This window comes from Gorilla gorilla, chromosome 18, assembly GCF_029281585.2.
Source record: "Gorilla gorilla gorilla isolate KB3781 chromosome 18, NHGRI_mGorGor1-v2.1_pri, whole genome shotgun sequence".
Lineage (NCBI taxonomy): Eukaryota > Metazoa > Chordata > Mammalia > Primates > Hominidae > Gorilla > Gorilla gorilla.
The window spans coordinates 77,676,523-77,697,902 of record NC_073242.2 but is presented as its reverse complement, the minus strand read 5'-3'; the positions used below and the strand labels follow the sequence as shown (position 1 = coordinate 77,697,902).

The following is a 21,380-nucleotide window of genomic DNA, read 5'->3' as shown; positions in this document are numbered from 1 at the left end:
AGGCTACTGATACCAAAACAGATATATAGACCAATGGAACAGAACAGAGGCCTCAGAAATAACACCACACATCTACAACCATCTAATCTTCGACAGACCTAACAAAAACAAGCAATGGGGAAAGGATTCCCTATTTAATAAATGGTGCTGGGAAAGCTGGCTAGCCATATGCAGAAAACTGAAACTGGACCCCTTCCTTACACCTTACACAAAAATTAACTCAAGATGGATTAAAGACTTACATGTAAAACCTAAAACCATAAAAACCCTAGAAGAAAACCTAGGCAATACCATTCAGGACATAGGCATGGACAAAGACTTCATGACGAAAACACTAAAAGGAATTGCAACAAAAGCCAAAATTGACAAATGGGAGCTAATTAAACTAAAGAGCTTCTGCACAGCAAAAGAAACTATCATCAGAATGAACAGGCAACCTACAGCATGGGAGAAAATTTTTGCAATCTATCCATCTGACAAAGGTCTAATATCCATAATCTACAAGGAACTTAAACAAATTTACGAGAAAAAAACAAACAACCCCATTAAAAATTGGACGAAGGATATGAACAGACACTTCTCAAAAGAAGACATTTATGTGGCCCACAAACATATGAAAAAAAGCTCATCATCACTGGTCATTAGAGAAATGCAAATCAAAACCACAATGAGATACCATCTCACGCCAGTTAGAACGGTGATCATTAAAAAGTCAGGAAACAACAGATGCTGGAGAGGATGTGGAGAAATAGGAATGCTTTTACACTGTTGGTGAGGGTGTAAATTAGCTCAACCATTGTGGAAGACAGTGTGGCGATTCCTCAAAGATCTAGAACCAGAAATACCATTTGACCCAGCAATCCCATTACCGGGTATATACCCAAAGGATTATAAATCATTCTGTCATAAAGACACATGCACACGTACGTTTATTGCAGCACTATTTACAATAGCAAAAACTTGGAACCAACCAAAATACCCATCAATGATAGACTGGATAAAGAAAACGTGGCATATATACACCATGTAATACTATGCAGCCATAAAAAAGAGTGTGATCATGTCCTTTGTAGGGACATGGATAAAGTTGGAAACCATCATTCTCAGCAAACTAACACAGGAACAGAAAACCAAACACTGCATGTTCTCACTCATAAGTGAGAGTTGAACAATGAGAACACATGGACATAGGGAGGGGAACATCACACACCGGGGCGTGTCAGAGGATGGGGGTTAAGGGGAGGGAGAGTATTAGGACAAATACTTAATGCATGTGGGGCTTAAAACCTAGATGACAGGTTGATAGGTGCAGCAAACCACCATGGCACATGTATACCTGTGTAACAAACCTTCACGTTCTGCACATGTATCCCAGAACTTAAAGTCAAATTAGAAAAAAAAGAAGAAAAAAAAATCATTATGCCCAAATACATCATTGATGTCTATTTCAGTTGAGTAAAGAGACTTGTTATACTGGGAAAGAGAAAAAAAAGGGAACATGTACCCTGAAATCATACTGAACTGAATTCAAATCCTGTCCCTGCCATTTACTGGCATTGGAAAAGTCAAGTAAGTTCTCTAAGTCTTTGTCTCCCCATTCTTTTTTTTTTTTTTTTTTTTTTTCAAGACAGGGTCTTGCTCTGTCGCCCAGGCTGACTAGTGCAGTGGCTCAGTCTCCGGTCACTGCAGCCTTGACCTCCCCGGCTCCAGCAATCTTCCCACCTCAGCCTCCCGAGTAACTGGGACTACAGGCATGCGCCATGTCTGGCTAGTTTTTGTACTTTTGGTAGAGACAAGCTTTCGCCATGTTACCCAGGCTTCCCCGTTCTTCAAAATGCACATGAAAATGATGTCCATCAAAGCATTCCCGGGAGCATTAAATAAGAATTATTGTAAAGCAAGGAGCACATAATCTAGCCCAAGAGCGCTGCGAGTTCACAGTGACTCTTTATTTTGCACTGCACTTGGAAGAATGTTGGACAAAGCGCGTGCCTTGGAAGCCAGGGCAGGAGTTCTCAACCTATGGAGCACCAGGAACACCTGGGGTTCCTGTTAAAAATATCCATGCCAAGAGTCCCACCCCAAACCCACTGAGCCAGAATCTAATAGAGGTGGATGGAACCTGAGCTACTGTATTTTAACACCCTGCCCCTCTTTTTTTTTTTGAGGTCGAGTCTCGTTCTATCACCCAGGCTGGAGTGCAGTGGCGGATCTCTGCTCACCACAACTTCCGCCTCCCGGGTTCAAGCGATTCTCTTTCCTCAGCCTCCCGGGTAGCTGGGACTACAGGCACGCGCCACCATGCCCTGCTAATTTTTGTATTTTTAGTAGAGACGGGTTACACTATGTTGGCCAGGCTGGTCTCGAACTCCTGACCTCGTGATCCGCCCCCCCCCCCCCCCCCCCCGCCCAAGGCCTCCCAAAGTGCTGGGATTACAGGCGTGAGCCACCGCTCCCAGCCCACCCTACCCCTTTAATTCGGGCACATCAAAGCTGAGAACAGCTAGGTGGAGATGCCCTGTGTCCTTGGGTGTCACTTCTGGGCCTCCGGAGGTGGCAGGCCCAGGCAGACTGACGTGCTAAGGTTGTCGTTCTAGATGCTGAGAAGTTCTGAAGTCATCGCCAGACAGTGTTAAGAAAGAGAGCTTTGGGGAGTAATTTCCCTCATGTGACCTGAGGGCGGGGGTAGGGATGGAGGAAGTCGCCCTCCCCGCTCTGACATCTGATCACCTTCTGTCCACTTGAAGCAGCAAAAAGAAGGTGCAAAGTCCCCGTTGCATTTTACTGAGCTTCTGATGCACTCCCCCACCTCCCCAGCTGCTCTCTCCACATTCGAGGAAGCAGCGCGGGTAGCAGCTGACCCAGTCGCCCCTGGTTGCCTGGAAGTGCCCTTCCAAGCTTTTTTGTCAGAGAGAAAAAAAAAAAAAGCCAAGCTCGGGGCTGTAGGTGCTTACCAACTTTCTTTCGGTTCCCTCCGAAATCCCTCCCATTTGTGGGAGGCTTTTTCTGCCAGTCACCCACGTCCATTTGGTTTGCATCCCAATTCGGCCTTGCCACCGGCTCCCAGAAGCTCTGCGTGCTGCGGGTGGCCCCGGAGTCTACCTCGCGCTCGGGTGGAAAGAGCTGGGACGGCCTCGCAGACTGCGCCGGCGCCGCGGGAACAGCAGGTGGCGCCACGGACCCAAGGCGCCCTGAGCCGGGAGCGCTTCCTGGAGAGAGCAGGAGTGTCTGTGTTCACAGGAGCTCAATAAATGCTTGATAGGTATGTGTGAGAGCTGAAAGTTTCCCGCTGCACTCTGTGTCCAGGTCTAAGCAGAAAAGCCGGCAGGAGGGTGAAAAAGCGAGTGTCCAGGGGTGGGAGTTGAACAATGGGAACACATGGACACAGGGAGGGGAACAAGACACACCGGGTCCTATCGGTGGGTGGGGGGCAAGCGGAGGGGGAGCATTAGGACAAGTACCTAATGCATGCGGGGTTTAAAACCTAGATGATGGGTTGATAGGTGCAGCAAACCACCATGGCACATGTATACCTATGTAACGAGCCTGCACGTTCTGTACATGTATCCCAGAACTTAAAGTCAAATAAAAATAAAAATTTAAATTAAAAAAAAAAAAGCGAGTGTCTCCGCAGGAAAGGCTGGCGGACCCTCCGCCTTGCAGAAATGGGGAAGCCTGGCCCGGGAGCAGGGAAGGCCGCACAGCACCAGGAGCGGAGGGGCCAGGACTCGGTCGCCAGCTCGGTGGTCTTAGACCCTACACGGGCTTCCCCAAAGACCTGCGGCTGCTAGCAACCCCCACCCCAGGGACAGAGTCCTCGGTCCTGGGGCACCAACTGAGAATTTCCCACTCTGAGTCATTTACATCCCCTTGATGATTTTGGACGTACCTACATGTCACCTGAAATATGACTCAGTTATTTTTTTCTTCAACTCAACTGTTTAAAGTTAAATGTAGGCCAGGTACAGTGGCTCATGCCTGTAATCCCAACAGTTTGGGAAGCCCAGGCTGGAGGATCTCTTGAGGTCAGAAATTTGAGAGCAACCTGGGCAACATAGCAAGACCTCATTTCTCAAAAAAAAAAAGAAAAAATTCAGAGCAGGAGTGTAAGTTTATTTAAAAGGCTTTAGAACAGGAAAGAAAGGAAAGGAAAGTACGCTTGGAAGAGACCCAAGCAGGCACCGACATCAAATGCCCATTTTTTTTAATTAGCCAGGTGCAGTGGTGCACACCTGTAGTCCCAGCTACTCAGGAGGCTGAGGTAGGAGAATCGCTTGAGCTTAGGAGTTAGTTCAAGGCTGCAGTGAGCCGAGATCATACCATTGCACTCCAGCCTGGGCGACAGAGCAAGACTCTGTCTCTAAAATAAACAAACAAGAGTTATCTGTATTAAAAAAAAAAAAAAGTAAATAAGTAGAGCTAAATATAAGGGAAATAGTTTATTGCTATACTAACTAGAAGCCCAGTATTTCTCACCAAAACTTAAGAGAACTATAAAAATAAATACACAACAGTCATGATTTCTTACAAGTCTGGCAGTTTACCGCTGAAAAGCAACCGGTATCTCACCAGTGCTGTGTTTTCCACACTTGAGGAAAATCAGGGATTCCAGCGCAGAAACCAACAGGAATTCTGAATGAAATGAGGTAACAGGTGGTGAAAGGAAAGCCAAGCAAAGCCCAAGAGAGAGGGGTTCAACCCTGACCGACATTCTGTGCTGGGCAGCAGATTCCAGGGCTTCTTGCAAGATGCACATTCTTCCGGAAACTGCAAGTTATTTTTGACTGGTAAGCTGGAGGGGAAGGGTAGAGGCCCAGTTTCCTGTGAGCCCGCCCCACCCCTGAGGTCTGATGCCAAGCTGATGGCATCACAGGGTCAGGTAGTCCCAAGAGGTCACCTGGCTGGCCTCCCATATCTGGTGACCAATCACCTGTCCCACAACCTTCTTGAGGGGTCTTCCTCCCTCTGCCCCAGTGCATTGCTGCTGTGGAGGCAGCTGCAGGGAGGCAGGACCCAGGGCAGCTGGCCAGACAAGTGAGTGCAGGGAAGATAGAGGAGGTGGAGTGGCCCTTCCCCAGACACAGCTTCAGTGAGCCTGTGATTGAAGAGGTGTCTGCACTGGGTTACGCTGTAGGGAAAGATAACCGTGGAACTGTGGGCAAGGCACTTCCCCTCTTGCTCTTGGTTTCCTCTTCTGTAAATTAAAGAAGGTGGGTCAAACAGGACCTTGTAGTGAAGAGTCGTCTCCAAGCGCCTCTCCAGCCTGAGACTTGGGGCTGTTAGAGGGAGGAATTGCCTGGCCAACCGTGTCTTTCAGTGCCTGCAGTTGGTTTTTTTTTTCTTTTAAAGACAGGGTCTTGCTCTGTTGCCCAGGCTGGAGTGCAGTGGCCTGATCATGGCTCACTGCAGCCTCGAAATCCTGGGCTCAAGCGATCCTCCCACCTCAGCCTCCCAAGTAGCTGGGACTACAGGCACCCACCACCATGCCCAGGTAGTTATTTTATGGTTTACAGAGATAGGGCCTTGCTGTGGTGCCCAGTCTGGTATGCAAGAGTTTTGTAACAAAGTGTGCAAATGGTCTCTCCTATTATTTCAGAGAACCAAGAGCCAATGGTCAAGTAGAAGGAGCACCCTCCCCACTGTGTGTGTCCTGCAATCCTGGAATATGGAAAGGCCATTTGTGCCACCTTGTCCTGGAGCTCTTTAAGTCAAGAAATCCCAATTATTGATCCTGGGCAGTCCCTAAACTAGCCTGTTATGAGTTTGGGAGTGGGAGAGTTCAAGGGGAGCCAAGGCATGCCTCTGCCCCTCTAGTTCTGCCGGGAAGTCTTCAATATTGCACACCCGCTGTGACAGTCCTGGCTCAGTCCCTTCCTAGTGGTGGGGACTGTGGTCAAGTTAATTAATCTCTCTAAGCCTCAGTTTCTTAATCTGTAAAATGGGCATAACGCCTACTTCATAGCATTGTTTGTTGCGGCTAAATGAGATCATTCATGTAGAGTCAGTCAATCAGTATTTGCTGAACACCTACTGTTCTAAGTGCTTGGTGCATAGCCTAGTTCCTTGTACAGGATTAGGCATGCAGGGAGTTTTGGAAAAGCAATGAATATACGTGTATATATGTGTGTGTGTGTGTATATATATATGTATATGTTTATATAGAATATCTTCCATACCACAGCAATTCCATTCAATCCCCTCTTTCAAACATGAAGGGGCTGGGCTTCCTCTTGGCATGGTAGCCAGGTTCCAAGCAAGACTATTTCACCAGCAAGTGTTCCAAGAAAAAGGAAGTAGAAGCTTTCACCTTCCTAAGCATTGATCTTGGAAGTTCTGGAACATCACTTCCACTGAATTCTATTAGTCAATGAAGTCACAAGACCAGTCCAGATTCTTAAACAGAAGTACCCACATGCAGGAAGGAAGGAATTTCTGAGGACCATCTTTGGAAACTACCTAACACAGACAAGGAATAGAAAAGGGCTGGTTTCCTGTGAGCCCGCCCCATCCCTGAGGTCTGATGCCAACCTGATGGCATCACAGGGTCAGGTGGTCCCAAGAGGTCACCCGGCTGGCCTCCCATATCTGGTGACCAATCACCTGTCCCGCTTCCTTCCTGAGGGGTCTTCCTGCCTCTGCCCCAGTGCATTGCTGCTGTGGAGGCAGCTGCAGGGAGGCAGGACCCAGGGCAGCTGGCCAGGCAAGTGAATGCAGGGAAGATAGAGGAGGTAGAGTGGCCCTTCCCTAGACACACCCTCAGTGAGCCTGTGATTGAAGAGGTATCTGCACTGGGTTATGCTGTAGGGAAAGATAACCATGGAACTGTGGGCAAGGCACTTCCCCTCTTGCTCCTGGTTTCGTCTTCTGTAAATTAAAGAGGGTGGGTCAGACAGGGCCTTATAGTGAAGAGTCACCTCCAAGCGCCTCTCCAGCCTGAGACTTGGGGCTGTTAGAGGGAAGAATTGCCAGCAGTTGCTCACTGACACTGTAACATCTATTCATTTGTTCATTCATTCATTGCCTGCCCTCCCCTCTCATATGTAAGCTGATGAGAACAGACATTGCTTTGTTTAGTGTTATATTCCCAGCACTTAGAATAATGCTTGGCACTTAGTAGGTGCTCAGTAAATATTTGTTGAATGAATGAATCAATCAATTAAGTAATCAATTATTCAATTGTCCTAACCAGCCACAGGAAGTTGAGTAGGACAAGGAGGTTTCATGGAAGAAGTGAGAATTGGGCTGGGCTTTAAAGACAGGTAGGCCTGGCAAGAATGTGTTCTATTGATGAGCCAAGGAGAAGCAGTGAGGGATAGTGGGCTGATGCCCCAGTCACTTTGGTGGACACACAACCAACCACAAACCCTTAACTAATTGTTCTTTCACACCCCATACAGGGAGCTGAGAAGCCTTCATTAGATTTGATGTGTGTGTCCCCCATGGAGTATGTAGAAAGAGGATGCCAAATTTTTTTTTTTTTTTTGAGATAGGGTTTTACTCTATTACCCAGGCTAGAGTGCAGTGGTACAATCATGGCTCACTGCAATCTCAACCTTCCAAACTCAATCCATCCTCCCACCACAGCCTCCCAAGTAGCTAAGACCACTCTGCCTGGCTTTTTTTTTTTCTTTTTTCTTTTTTTTTTGAGACAGAGTCTTGTACTCTCACCCAGGCTGGAGTGCAGTGGTACAATCTTGGCTCACTGCTGCCTCCACCTCCTAGGTTCAAGTTATTCTCCTGCCTCAGCCTTCTGAGTAGCTGGGATTACAGGTGCAAACCACCGCACTTGGCTAATTTTTGTATTTTTAGTAAAGGCAGGGTTTCGGCTGGGCGCGGTGGCTCAAGCCTATAATCCCAGCACTTTGGGAGGCCGAGGCGGGCAGATCATGAGGTCAGGAAATCGAGACCATCCTGGCTAACAGGGTGAAACCTTGTCTCTACTAAAAATACAAAAAATTAGCTGGGTGTGGTGGCGGGCGCCTGGAGTCCCAGCTACTCAGGAGGCTGAGGCAGGAGAATGGCGTGAACCTGGGAGGCGGAGCTTGCAGTGAGCAGAGATTGGGCCACTGCACTCCAACCTGGGTGACAGAGAGAGACACTGTCTCAAAAAAAAAGAATAAAAAGACAGGGTTTCACCATGTTGGCTGGGTTGGTCTCGAACTCCTGACCTCAGGTGATCCGCCCGCCTCAGCCTCCCAAAGTGCTGGGATTACAGCCATGAGCCACTGTCCCCAGCCTAATTTTTTATGATCTTTTGCAGAGATGGCGGGGGAGGGTCTTGCTATGTGCCCCATGCTGGTCTTGAACTTCTGGGCTCAAGCAGTCCACCCACCTCAGCTTCCCAAAGTGCTAGGATTACAGGCATGAGCCACTGCACCTGGCTGAATGCTGAATTATTAGCTCAGCCCTAGGGGCAGGGCTTTCTCTGAATTATCTCTGTAGAACAATCATTTTCAACTGGGGACAGTTTTGACATTAGACAATGTCTGGTGAGGTTTTCTTGTCACACTGGGTGTAGGGGAGTGGTTGTTATTGGCATCTAGTGAGTAGAGGATAGGGATTCTGCTAAACATCCTACAATTCACAAGACAGGTCCCTACAACAAAGAATTATCTCACCCAAAATGTCAATTGTGCCCCTGTTGAGAAATCCTAGCTGTAGAGGGTGATGGGAAAATGCTTTGAATTAGAAACATTTGGGAGCTGGCAGACAGCCGACAATCTCTGTAGTAGCACTTGGCAGAGAGCTGCATTCCCACCTAAGGACTGCGTGTTATAAATAGCTCCTCTCGGTATTGTGGCAGTTGTAGCAGTTTGAATCAATGTCAGAGGAGTTTCAATACATGGATAATAAAAATGCAAAGGAAATATATAAAGGGAGAGAATAAAAGACTAGAAGCAGCAGACGCATTGAGGTTTTCCTGCAGCTAAGGAGAAGCACACCCTCCACCCTTGAATGGAGAGATTCTTCCTCCAAAATAGCTCTCAGATTCCTCCACTCCCTCCCCACTGCAACTTCCCTGGTCCAAGCCCCCATCCTCTGGCACCTACACCAATACTGCCACTGGGAAGAAAAAAGAAAAAAAAAAAAATATATATATATATATATATGTTTATATAGAATATCTTCCATACCACAGCAATTCCATCCAATCCCCTTTCTCAGACATGAAGTGGGGTGGATCACGAGGTCAGGAGATCAAGATCATCCTGGCTAACGCGGTGAAACCCCATCTTTACTAAAAATACAAAAACAAAATTAGCCGGGCGTGGTGGCGGGCGCCTATAGTCCCAGCTACCAGGAAGGCTGAGGCAGGAGAATGGCGTGAACCCAAGAGGCGGAGCTTGCAGTGAGCCGAGATCGCACCAGTGCACTCCAGCCTAGGTGACAGAGCGAGACTCCGTCTCAAAAAAAAAAAAAAAAAAACCATGAAGGGGCTGGGCTTCTCTCGGCATGGTAGCCATGTTCCAAGTAAGAAAGTAAGACTATTTCACCAGCAAGTGTTCTTGCTGGAAGTAGAAGGAAGCCTCCACTTCCTTTTTCATGGAACACTTGCTGGTGAAATAGTCTTACTTGGAACCTGGCTACCATGCCAAGAGGAAACCCAGCCCCTTCATGTTTGAGAAAGGGGATTGGATGGAATTGCTGTGGTATGGAAGATATTCTATATAAACATATATATACCTATGTTCTTCCCAGTCTACTCTGACCTCCTCCACGCTTTTTCCCCAGAGAAGGGAGACAGATCTTACAGCATAAATTAGATGATGCATTCACTGCTTAACCTGGGAACACCAGGGGCAGCAGCTCACTCCTACAATCCCAGAACTTTGGGAGGCCAAGGCAGAAGGGTTGCTTGAGGCTAGGAGTCCAGACCAGCCTGGGCAACATAGTGGGACCCCGTTTCTACAAAAAATTTAAAAATTAGTCAGGTGTGGTGATGCTCGTCTATAGTCCTAGGTACTCAGACTGAGAGGCTGAGGCAGGAGGATCACTTGAGCCCAGGAGTTTGAGGCTGCAATGAGCTATGATGGCATCACTGCACTCCAGCCTGGGCAACAGAGCAAGTCCCTGTCTCAAAACAAAACAAAACCCAGGAAGACTTTTTTTCCTCATTATACTAAAATAAAATACAAAATCTGTAACAGGCCCACCACATACATTCTGGAGGGTCTGGCCTTATCCTGTCTCTGGATGTTTCTGGAGGGCTGCATCCTGCCCTGTCCCCTGTTCCTGGAATATGTCGAGCTCAGTTCGGCCTCAGATCACTGCCCCCATAGAGTTGACAGTCTGATGGTGGAGGTGGACGTGAGTCAATCCCATCACTCAAGCACACAAAAAACTGGCTCTGGTGCCACAAGTGACAGGGCCACAGTGCCAAGAGCCTGCAGCAGGAGACTTGGCTCATCAGAGAGACCAGTGAATGAATTCTTGACAAAATCACTCTTCAGTGGAGCTTTGGAGGGTGAGGAGTTAACTAAATGAAAATAGGGCTTGGCCAGGCACAGTGGCTCACGCCTGTAATCCCAGCTACTTACTTGGGAGGCTGAGGCAGGAGAATTGCTTGAATCCAGGAGGCGGAGGTTGTAGTGAGCCGAGATTGCAGCAGTGCACTCCAGCCTGGGTGACAGAGCAAGACTCCATCTCAAAAAAAAAAAAAAAAGAAAGAAAAAAGAAAATAGGAGGAAGTGGTCGGGTGTGGTGGCTCACGCCTATAATCCCAGCACTTTGGGAGGCCAAGGCAGGTGGATCACCTGGGGTCAGGAGTTTGAGACCAGCCTAGCCAACATGGTGAAACCCCATTTCTACTAAAAATACAAAAAATTAGCTGGGAGTGGTAGCACACGCCTGTGATCCCAGCTACTCAGGAGGCTGAGGCAGGAGAATTGCTTGAAGCCAGGAGGCAGAGACTGCAGTGAGCCAAGATCGCACCACTGCGCTTCAGCCTGGGAGACAGAGTGAGACTCCACTTCAATAAATAAATAAATAAAATAATAATTTAAAAAAGAAAACAGGAGGAAGGAACAGTGAGTGCAAATGCCCTGCCATGGTGTGAGCTGGGCCCAGTGCAGAGAGGAGCAGAGGTGGGGCAGGCAGGAGACAGGTCTGGTAAGGGCTGCCACTCAAGGCAAGGGCTTTGGATTTTATTCTGACCCTGGGGGAAAGCTCTTGGAGGATCCTAAGTAAGGGTCTGACAGATGAGATTTGCAATTTGAGAAGATCACTCTGGCTGCAGCATCGATATTTGTAAATAATTTATCCAAATCTCCTACTGGTTGTAGCTCTTGACATTTACAGAGAGGCCAAAAAGGCTATGGGGAGACCTCATGGTTGTCAGAGAGATGATGGTGGCTTGGATTGTTGACAGGGGATGAGAGACGTTCGACAGTTTGCAAATTTATTAAAACCTTGTGTGTGTAGTTGAAGAATGATGATATTACCATTTCTTACTCGAAGGCCCTACATGTGATTGTACCAAAAACACAGAACCCAGGAAGACACACCAACCTTGACACTGCTGGCCAGGGAGCATCTTTGTCTGCTGATCTGATTGGTTGGGTGTGTCGAGCAACATTCCATGTGCACATCTGTCTGGTTTTGACAGCATCCTACGGCAAGGAGGGTCCAAGACTAAGGGGTTGGTCATGAGACCATGTGCTCTCCTCTTGCTTACCTTTGCACAAGGGCAGAAGAAGGGGCTGGCTGCATATCCAAGCTTGCTACTGCTGTCATTATGGCATAGCACATAAGGCCACTCAGCAGAGTCATGTAACCAGCAAAGGGTCCGTCTGCTCGCCACTGGTACAAAAATGACAGAATAACAAGAGCAAAGTGTGATAAGGAGATTTTATTATCCATGCTAATAAGGGAAGGAGTGGGTGAGATTCTTTCCAAAAATTTCCACCCTTCAATTTGTGGAGGGAATGCAGGGGTTTTTAAAGAGAGAGGGGTTTGGAATGGAGAGGAAGGGGGCTAGGAGGGGTCAGTGGTGCAATCCACTCCAACAGCTTATCTTGAATTATTGTTCCCTTTGGTGAAGGGGCCAGTGCCATCCTGGGCCTGACCAGGTTACAAATGAACTTCAGCCAATCTTGCAGTTAATTTCTAGTGCGTGAACGTGTGTGAACGTGAGTGTAGCTAGGAGTAAATTTCAGCCTTGACCGGGGAGAGAATTCTGCAGGCATACGGTCCATGTCAAGATCCAGCCCCTGGATGGGCGCAATGGCTCAGGCCTGTAATCCCAGCACTTTGAGAGGCCGAAGTGGGCAGATCGCCCAAGGTCAGGAGTTTGAGACCAGCCCAGCCAACATGGCAAAACCCTGTCTATACTAAAAATACAAAAATTAGCTGGATGTGGTGGTGCATATTCCAGGAATGCATATTCCAGAATATGCATCGCAAAAAAAAAAAAAAAAAAAAAAAAATCCAGCCCCTGAGGCTTCTAAGGAAATACATGACCAGATAAGTGAACATGGTATGTGCTTGACGAGTGTTTGGGTAAATAAATGAGCATATGGCATGGGAGCATGGAATGGGGAAGGATAGGGAGTGGAGGTTCACAGTCCATTCCAAGGCTGTATGTCAAGATGACAGGAAACACATATGCAGCTTGTCTCAAAGTTATATCTTGAGACTGGGGAGAAAGAAGGAAAAAAAACAAGGTTTTAAAATGCAGTTTGAAGCCAAGCTGCTTGCTTACAGTCAGACTGCCTGGATTCAAATGGCTATTTCTACCACTTCACTGACTAGCTCTGTGGAACATTCCAGAACTTCTCTATTCTTCTGTTTCCTCTTTTTTCCCCCTTAATTTACATTTTTTGTTGGGGGGCAGGTAAGAGACAGGATATCGCTATGTTGCCCAGGCACAACTTGAACTCCTGGGCTTAAACAATCCTCCCACCCCAGGCTTCCAAGTAGCTGAGGCTACAGGCACCTGCCACCACCCCCGGCTGGTTTCCTCATCTTTGAAACAGGAAGAAAAACAATAGCAACCACTGTTGGAGTTTTAGGAGACCAATAAACACTCTTTCTGCCCCTTCTGAGTTCAGAACTAAGGAAGAAAAGCAGATGTTAGCCAGGTAGAGATCAAAATGTCATCATCATTGCTGACAAGAGCTAGATTGGAGGATGTGGTTGAAGTGAAAATACTTTACCCCCAGTCACTAACACAGCAACTGCAGACAGCCTATTACCAGGGTACAGGGTGGTCCAACTCAGCACCGCACCTTCTCAGAAAGTTATCAGTCAGAGAAATCCTCCTCCTGCTCTGGGGAAAAGGAGAATGAAAGCTAGATAGACATGTTCCTCCACACTTGGCCCCGCTGGGGAATGGAATAGGAATCTCCTCCTGTCCTTGAAAATATGAGAAGCAAAAATAAGTGATTCTCTCAATACCATTTTATGGGCTCATGAGGTTGTTATGAGATTAAGGAAAAACACAGCTAAAGTATCTAGAATACAGAATTCATAAGGTTTCATCTCTGGCATCAACTGTCCTGGCTGGTCAGGCCAGCCAGATAGGCAAGGCTGGTTAACCGAGGGAAGTTGTGGTTGAGTGAGAAACAGCATGAAGCAAGGGAGTTCTTGAAAGGGGATTTTTTTCTCTCTCTCTCTTTCTCCTTGATCCTTACACTCAGGAAACCTTGAGAGTTCCTTAAAGGGAAATGCTGATCAAATATGAACCGGCAAGTCTTTTTTTTTTTTTTTCTGAGATGGAGTCTTGCTCTTTGTCACCCAGGCTGGAGTGCAGTGGTGCGATCTTGGCTCACTGCAACCTCCGCTTCCGGGGTCCAAGCAATTCTCCTGCCTCAGCCTCCCGAGTAGCTAGGATTACAGGCATGTGCCACCACGCCCGGCTAATTTTTTATATTTTGAATAGAGATGGGGTTTCACTACGTTGGCCAGGCTGGTCTCCAACTCCTGGGCTCAAGTGATCCGCCCTCCTTGGCCTCCCAAAGTGCTGGGATTATGGGTGTGAGCCACCACACCCAGCCTGGCAAGTCTTAAATTAAAACTGGAGGAAAAACCTCCCAAAACTATGTATCTTCAATTATACACCAACCCAGTGACTTATTAGCACAGCTTCTTGGCCCAGCATTTTTTAAGGGTGTGTGTATGCACTGCTTCTGTTGGTTTTGGGTGGGATTTTTTTGGAGGGAAGTGGGGAGAGGAAGGCACTGTGGTGTGTTTTTCAAGGCAGCCTCCCTCTTCACCTCTTACAATTAAGCAATTAAGAATCGCAAGCAGGGAAGTCACTGGGAGCAAACAGGAACCAGCCCTGGGGAAAGCCCTGTCCAATCACTGAACAATAGCAATTCCGTTTAAGGTGAGTGCAATAAGGCAGGAAATAACATGCTGTGTTGACAACATGTCTTACTGATAGACTGCGGTTCTGCAAGCAATACATCAGCAATGCCACACTCGCCACCTGACCTGCCTCAGCCAATCCCACGTCATCTACCTGATGGAGCAAGGCTGCTGGTTGTGTGGACATCAAGGGAAAAGCCCAGAGGAGCAGGAATCTGTTGATCTGTGAGCCTAGTGGTTCTCTTCCCTGTGCTGAATCACTTCTTGGTGGGGCAGTGGGAGACCACACCTGAGTTTCTGAGACATACGGAAACCCCCAGAAGCCTGGATCTCTCATAGGTTTTACCTTGGGTAAATCCTCCTACAGAGACCATTCCCCCTTGGTATTTCCAACTACAGCATCTTTAGCTCCTCCTCTTTTTCCTCTAGCAGGGATGTACACAGATGGCACAGACTCCTGGGCCCACAAGTTCACTGTGGTTGCATAATCCACACAAAGATTTTCCCTGAAAATTGGGCCTTAAATATATTGCTTAAGTTAGCAATAATAATGTTCAGTGAGCACTTACAGTGTTGGGTGCTGCATTAATATTCACAATAGGAAGTACTATTATTATCTACATTTTATAGATGAAGAATTAAAACAGAGAGAGGTAATATTCCCAGAGCCCCTATCTACTATAGCCACAATATTTAGCTGAAGGAAAGGAATCCAACACTTTATCTTCCACAATCTGTTTTCATGGACTCAGAGAATATAAAGGCCTGGAAAAGGCCTTAGAGATAACTGAGTGTAACCTTTTATTTTACAGATCAGAAAACAGACCTGGAGAGGGGTTAGGGTTTATTTGCCCCAGTCCCAGGTAAGATCATGAGTGAACCCCCAAACTCCCACTTTTCGGGCTTCTCCCATAACATATCCCCTTTCTTCCCTCACAGAAGAAATCACTCTCCTGAATTTATCTTTTTTTTTTGAGACGGAGTTTCGCTCTTCTTGCCCAGGCTGGAGTGCAATGGCGCAATCTTGGCTCACCGCACGCAACCTCTGCCTCCAGGGTTCAAGCGATTCTCCTGCCTCAGCCTCCCTAGTAGCTGGGATTACAGGCATGTGCCACCACACCTCGCTAATTTTTTTTTTTTTAGCAGAGACGGGGTTTCTCCATCTTGGTCAGGCTGGTCTCGAACTCCGGACCTCGGGTGATCCACCCGCCCCTGCCCCACAAACTGCTGGGATTACAGGCGTGAGCCACCGCGCCCGGCCTTCTTGAATTTATCTTAATCATTTTTTTGATTTTCAATTCTCCGTAAGTATGCCCATTTTCTTCTCTTCTTGCTACCATTTTTACTGAAAGAAATAAAGAGGGAAAGAGAAAAAAGTGAGAAGGGCAGCTAAGAAGGTAAAAGGGTAGGGAGGAAGGGAAGAAACAGAGAAAGGTCCCATCTGCCTGTGGATTAATGTGAAACTGAATAACTCAACTGCTAGAATCCTGGTTTGAGCGTCAAGATGTCTGAGGTCAAGTCCAATCCCTGTGACACTCTCAGTCTCGCCTCCTGGCAATTAAGTTTCCCCAACTATAAACCCATATATCTACATCCACCAGATCCCGCGAAAGCGGTTTCCCCTCATCAAAGAAGTCCGCCCAGGCCTCCAGAACCATCCCTTTATTCTCAACCAACATGGCGACTGAGGGTGACGTCAACTTCCGTCGCCTTCACCCTACTCCCTTCCCCTAGGGGGCGGCGAGCCTCAATGACGGCTGCGGCCGGGGCGCATGCGCGGCGGCGGGGCCCGGCCCGCGGCGGCGGCAAAGGGGCGGAGGGGTTCGCTGCCAGCAGTTGCCAAGCTGCTGCGGTCGTGGCGGGATGGTATAGCCGGGCCTGAGGGCGGGCGGCGGGGCGCGGGCGGGGGCGAGGCGGCCGGGAAAGGCCGACGCCGCCTGACTGGCTTGGGAGCAGCGGCAGCAAGCTGAGGGGGCGTCGCCGCCGCCGGCCCCCGGCGCCGCCGCGGGAGGCCGCGCCCGCCATGGCGGCCCGGGCGGTGCTGGACGAGTTCACTGCGCCAGCTGAGAAGGCGGAGCTGCTGGAGCAGAGCCGCGGCCGTATCGAGGGCCTGTTTGGCGTGAGCCTGGCCGTGCTCGGCGCGCTAGGGGCTGAGGAGCCGCTGCCCGCGCGCATCTGGCTGCAGCTCTGCGGGGCGCAGGAGGCGGTGCACAGCGCCAAGGTGAGTCCGGCCGCCGCCCCCGCGCGCCCGCGGCCTCGATCGGTCCGGGTCTCCGGGCTCCCGCTCCTCCCCGCCCCCGCCGTCCGCCGCGATGCGCCTGGGTTGGGAACGCAGTCTCGGGAGCCAGCGAACGTGCCTTTTCGGCTCGCGAGCCATGTAACCTTGGATAGCGGCTTGATCCCCGGAGCCTCAGTTTCCCCATTTGTAAAGTGGCGCTGACGAAAGTACCTACCTCAGAGGGCTGTCGCGAGGATGAAAGTGGGGGATGTGCATGAAGCGCGGGCACAGCGTGTGGCACGGACCGGGTGCGCGGCGCATGTCGCCTGTTGTTGTCAGTTCCCCGGCCCCCACGATGGTACGCAAGGCCTGTTGCTGGGCCCGCAGCCTCGTCCACCACCTAAGCCTTTATCCCCCAGTCCCGGGCCTCCACTACTGCAGTTCTGAGCCTTTTTGGGATCTCAGTTCCTCTTGAGAATCGGAAAAAAAACTATTAATAGTAATAAAACGCTCGGAGAATTTCAGAAAGAAAGGAGGTATGTTTACCTATTTTTTTCTATTTGAGACAGGGTCTCACTCTGTCACCCACAGTGGAGTGCAGTGTGGCGCGGTCTCAGTTCACTGCAGCCTCGACTTCCCGGGCTCAAGTGATCCTCCCACCTCAGCCTCCCGAGTAGCTAGGACCACAGGAGCGCGCCACCACGCCCGGCTCATTTTTTTTTTTTTTTTTTTTTTTTTTGGTAGGGGTTTTCACTATGTTGCCCGGGCAGGTCTCGAACTCTTGGACTCAAGTCATCCTCCCATCTCGGTCACCCAAAGTGCTGGGACTACACGCGGGAGCCACCGCGCCTGGCCGGATATTTAATATGTTAACCAAAAATAGCGTTATTCTTTGTATTGATATTACCTACAACTAACATTTACATAACGCTTAAGAACATCACAGGTTGCTTCAGAAGGAATGTGCAGCCCTTATGGCTTCTAATAAGGTAGGTTTTATCCTCCCCACCACCACCCCGCCTTTTTTTTTTTTTTTAATTAACAGCTGGGGAAACTGAAACTCAAAGTGGTGACTCACCTTCTGCCTAAATCAGCATTTCAGACCTCTTCAGCACCTCTATCTACTTCCCCCTCTTTCCAAACCAAAAAGCAACACAGTATGTTGCTCCTCCTAGGTAACCAAGTTTCTCTAGGTTTTTCCATCTCCTGAGTAGGGCAGCAGGATTCAGACCTAGGGAGTTTGTTTCCAGAGCCTTCGTTCTTGATACTTGCCTCTCATATGATGAAGCCCTGTCTGCGGGGTGGGCAGGAAGGGCCCTCTTTTTGCATCCTGCTTTGTCAAGTAATGTCAATGTCCTTGAATCTGAGTAGTCGTATCTCCTGATGTTCTTAGATTTAACAAAAAATCGTGAGTGTTTGCATTTCATATCCTTAAAGAAGACAGGGCACTCAGCTGTGTAGTTCTTCAGAGCTTAACTTAAAACGTTGTAGGCCGGGCGCGGTGGCTCACGCCTGTAATCCTAGCACTTTGGGAGGCCGAGGTGGAAGGATCACGAGATCAGGAGATTGAGACCGTCCTGTGTAACACGGTGAAAACCGTGTTCTTCTTGAGAATCGGAAAAAAACCATTAATAGTAATAAAACGCTCGGAGAATGTCAGAAAGAAAGGATGTATGTTTATTTACCTATTTTTTTCTGTTTGAGACAGGGTCTCACTCTGTCACCCACACTGGAGTGCAGTGGCATCTCTACTAAAAATACAAAAAATTAGCCCGGCGTGGTGGCATGCGCCTGTAGGCCTAGCTACTAGGGAGGCTGAGGCAGGATAATCGCTTGAACCCGGAAGGCAGGTTGCAGTGAGCTGAGATCGCGCCACTGCACTCCAGCCTGGGCGACAGCGCGAGACTCCGTCTCAAAAAAACAAAACAAAACAGAACAAATCAGAAAGCCAGCATTGTAGATACAGAACCAAGTTTGCTTTCCTGGGCTTAACTTTTTTAGTCAGTTGGATTGCAGACAGCTGGTCTAAGGCGCATTCCCCTTCGTCCATTCTCCCTAGCTATCCAATCTTCTGCACTTCTCAGGGCTTAAAAGCTTGACATGATTAAGTCCTGCTTTTTCTTCTGAAAATCTCCTACGTGCATTCATTCCTTTCCTTTCTATTGCCTTTGCTGCGGTTAAGACTTTCATTCCTGTGTGTCCCCTCCCTTGCTCCATTGCCTTTACTCATTCATTGCTCCCTCCCTCCCTGGTTCAACTTGTATTAGAGTAATCCTCCTGCAAAAAGTCATTCTCCTGCCCTGGAACCTACTAGAGCCTCCTGTCACCTGTCTCATTCAGCCTAAACTCCTCCTCTGACTTACAAAACGATTAATCCAACCCCACTTTATTTTTCCAATGTTCTGGTTTAGCACCTTTCAGCTTAAATCTCTGCTGTAGTAGTCTCTGCCTTTGCTGTGCGTTCTGCCTCCTCTGGGTTCTGCTTTTGCTCAAGACTCATCGCAAGCATGGAGAATGACTCCTTTGCTATGCAGAAGAGCCCTGCTGGTCCTGCCAGACCTGCCCAATGCCTGTTTTCTTGGCTGTCCTTGCCACACAGTTTAGCCAAGCTGTTTGGGAAAGGTGTGTCTTACAGTTTCTTGCTAGTATGTGCTCCTGCTTGTTGATCTTTGTGATATGTATTACTCATAAGTCAACCCTCCCACTTGTAAGAAATTCTTTTTTTTTTCTCCCCTTGGGACTCATAGGTAAGAGTTGAATGCCACAATCAGGGCTTTTTTGTTCTGAATTTGTTTTGGAGTTTGTTTTACTTTCTTGAAGGAGGAGAAAACCATTATTTTGATTTTAAAAACTAAGAACAGGAAAGCAAATTTGATCCAACATCTATAATATTTTAAGTTAGGCTGTGGAAGAGCAGCAGATTTAGAGGAAGGAAGATTTAGAGCAAAGAAGAGTTTTTCAACTATAGTGTCTCTGCTCAAAATCAGATGAGATGAACTGTCATGTGTCCCACCAAGTGGTTTGCTTGTGTTTTGCCTTTAAAATGTGAATTCACTGCCTTTTGCAAATGCTAGAGTAGAGGAGAATGTGGAGCTTAGTTAGGTGGGCCTCCATTGACTGCAGAGGGGCGAAATGGAAACTACTAGTAGACAGTGATAGTGCGCATGCAGGTTGAAAAACAGGCACTGACTCTGTACCAGTGACCACTTTTGTTAAAGGGAAGATTTGTCGTAGAAAGCAGTACTTCAGCTGGCTTTTGAAGAGCCAAATATTCCCAGGTACCTGACCTTCCAGACAGGTGGTTGTGGAGCAAAGGCCCGAAAACATGGAGTGTCATGGTAAAAGGTGTCCAGGTGCTCCTGTGAAAGATGAAGCCTGAGGTACCAAAATGCCAGGCTAAGGTCATTGGACCTTATTTAATAGAGAGTCAGTGAGGATTTTGAGAAGCGTGGAATCTTCCTGAAACAGAAGACCAACAGTGAAATGAACATTGTTGCAAGTTATAGCCTTGGGCATGAGGGGGGTAGGGGGTGGTAAGGTTTTTACAGGCACAGGGCAGCTGTGTGGATGTAGGGATTTAGGGGTCGGTTTTAAGCCAGGTGGCAGGAGGGATGGTTAAGTTGTTTGACCTATTGACTGGTGGGGCCACCAGCTCATCAACGTTTAAGGAAGACTTCTCTGGTGCCAGGGAGTGTATTGACAGTTGCCTCTTGACCTCAAGGATCCCGTTGCCTCTTAGGGGAGACAGACATGGGGAAGATACAGTAAAGTGTGATACATACAACAACTGCAATGTGTGCAAGGTGTTTCTGCAACACAGGAATGGAAGGGTTGCTCTGCCAGCTGGTTTCCTAGGGAGCAGGGAGGTCCTGGCAGAGGGAAGAAGCTGTGTGCAATCACAGGGGCATGGAAGAGGGCAGTTGCATCACAGATTCCTCCAGTGGATCACAAAGTGCTTGGGGCCTGCTGAAGAACATGGATTTTACCTGCAGGTAGTCAGTGGAGAGTCGTGGAAGAGTTAGGGGGACATGAGAAATTTACATTTCCACAAATGCCTCAGTGTTTACACCTCTGGGCTGGGGCTGCTCAGTGTGGTCTGTTGCTGGTTTTCAATAGTATGAGTACAGAAATTGAGAATAAGGGTTGAGCAACTTTTATGCAATTTGGCATTAATACAGGGGCTAGAGAGGCAATGTCTAAGAGTGAGAAGTCCTTATAAGAGGGCATTGTCCATAGGGGGCCCAGAGAGAGGGGACTGAAGTCAGTGCTGGAAGACATCTTGGAAGCAAAGGATTGTGAGGATTGAATTTCAGAGACAAAAGGGAGGTACTGGCTAGCTGTTGCCTCATTCGCAAATAGAGATTAAAGTGAAGAAGCAGAGGTGGGACCCTCCCCGTGAAGCAGTGGTGGAAAGGGATGAGGTTGAGGGGATCTCAGCCGTGGGGGTGAGACGAGTTAGAATTCTTCTTTTAGGCCGGGCAGGGTGGCTCACGCCTGTGTAATCCCAACACTTTGGGATGCCGAGTGGTCTGATCACCTGAGGTCGGGAGTTCGAGACCAGCCCACCAACATGGAGAAACCCCGTCTCTACTAAAATTACAAAATTAGCCAGGTGGGGTGGCGCATGCATGTAATCCCAGCTACTCAGGAGGCTGAGGCAGGAGAATTGCTTGAACCAGGGAAGCAGAGGTTGCGGTGAACCAAGATCACGTCATTGCACTCCAGCCTGGGCAACAAGAGCAAAACTCTGTCTTGAGAAAAAAAAAAAAGAACCCTTCTTTTAGATCAAAGAACCACAAACTCAGAATGCTTCCTGGGACCAGGCAGGGAACCTGTGTAGGGAAGTGGGGTGGTC

The 21,380-nt window shown here is 48.3% G+C and overlaps 1 protein-coding gene and 2 long non-coding RNA genes across 5 annotated transcripts in view; 1 reads left to right on the top strand and 2 right to left on the bottom strand.

Annotated features, from left to right (window-relative positions):
• The window catches only part of LOC129527389 (uncharacterized), a 123,871-nt gene extending 120,674 nt beyond the window's left edge, over positions 1 to 3,197 (bottom strand). The window contains exon 1 of the long non-coding RNA XR_008672334.2: positions 2,955 to 3,197. This is a non-coding gene — a long non-coding RNA (uncharacterized lncRNA). The remainder of the gene's footprint in view (positions 1 to 2,954) is intronic.
• An 8,636-nt stretch (positions 3,198 to 11,833) lies between these two features.
• LOC129527761 (uncharacterized) lies at positions 11,834 to 16,844 on the bottom strand. The gene is made up of 2 exons (XR_008672821.2): positions 16,761 to 16,844; positions 11,834 to 13,267 (listed from the first exon to the last, which is right to left on the bottom strand). It is a non-coding gene; the product is annotated as an uncharacterized lncRNA (long non-coding RNA).
• Positions 16,109 to 21,380, top strand: part of N4BP1 (NEDD4 binding protein 1) — a 71,510-nt gene continuing 66,238 nt past the window's right edge. Inside the window, exon 1 of one of the 3 annotated variants that reach the window (XM_019012685.4) lies at positions 16,109 to 16,528. In XM_019012685.4, coding sequence (XP_018868230.1) covers positions 16,331 to 16,528 — 198 coding nt within the window. In that variant the 5' untranslated portion in view covers positions 16,109 to 16,330. Of the gene's footprint in view, positions 16,529 to 16,916; positions 17,515 to 21,380 lie in introns of those variants that run through there. The other 2 variants (XM_055366644.2, XM_063700188.1) reach the window with 2 other exon arrangements.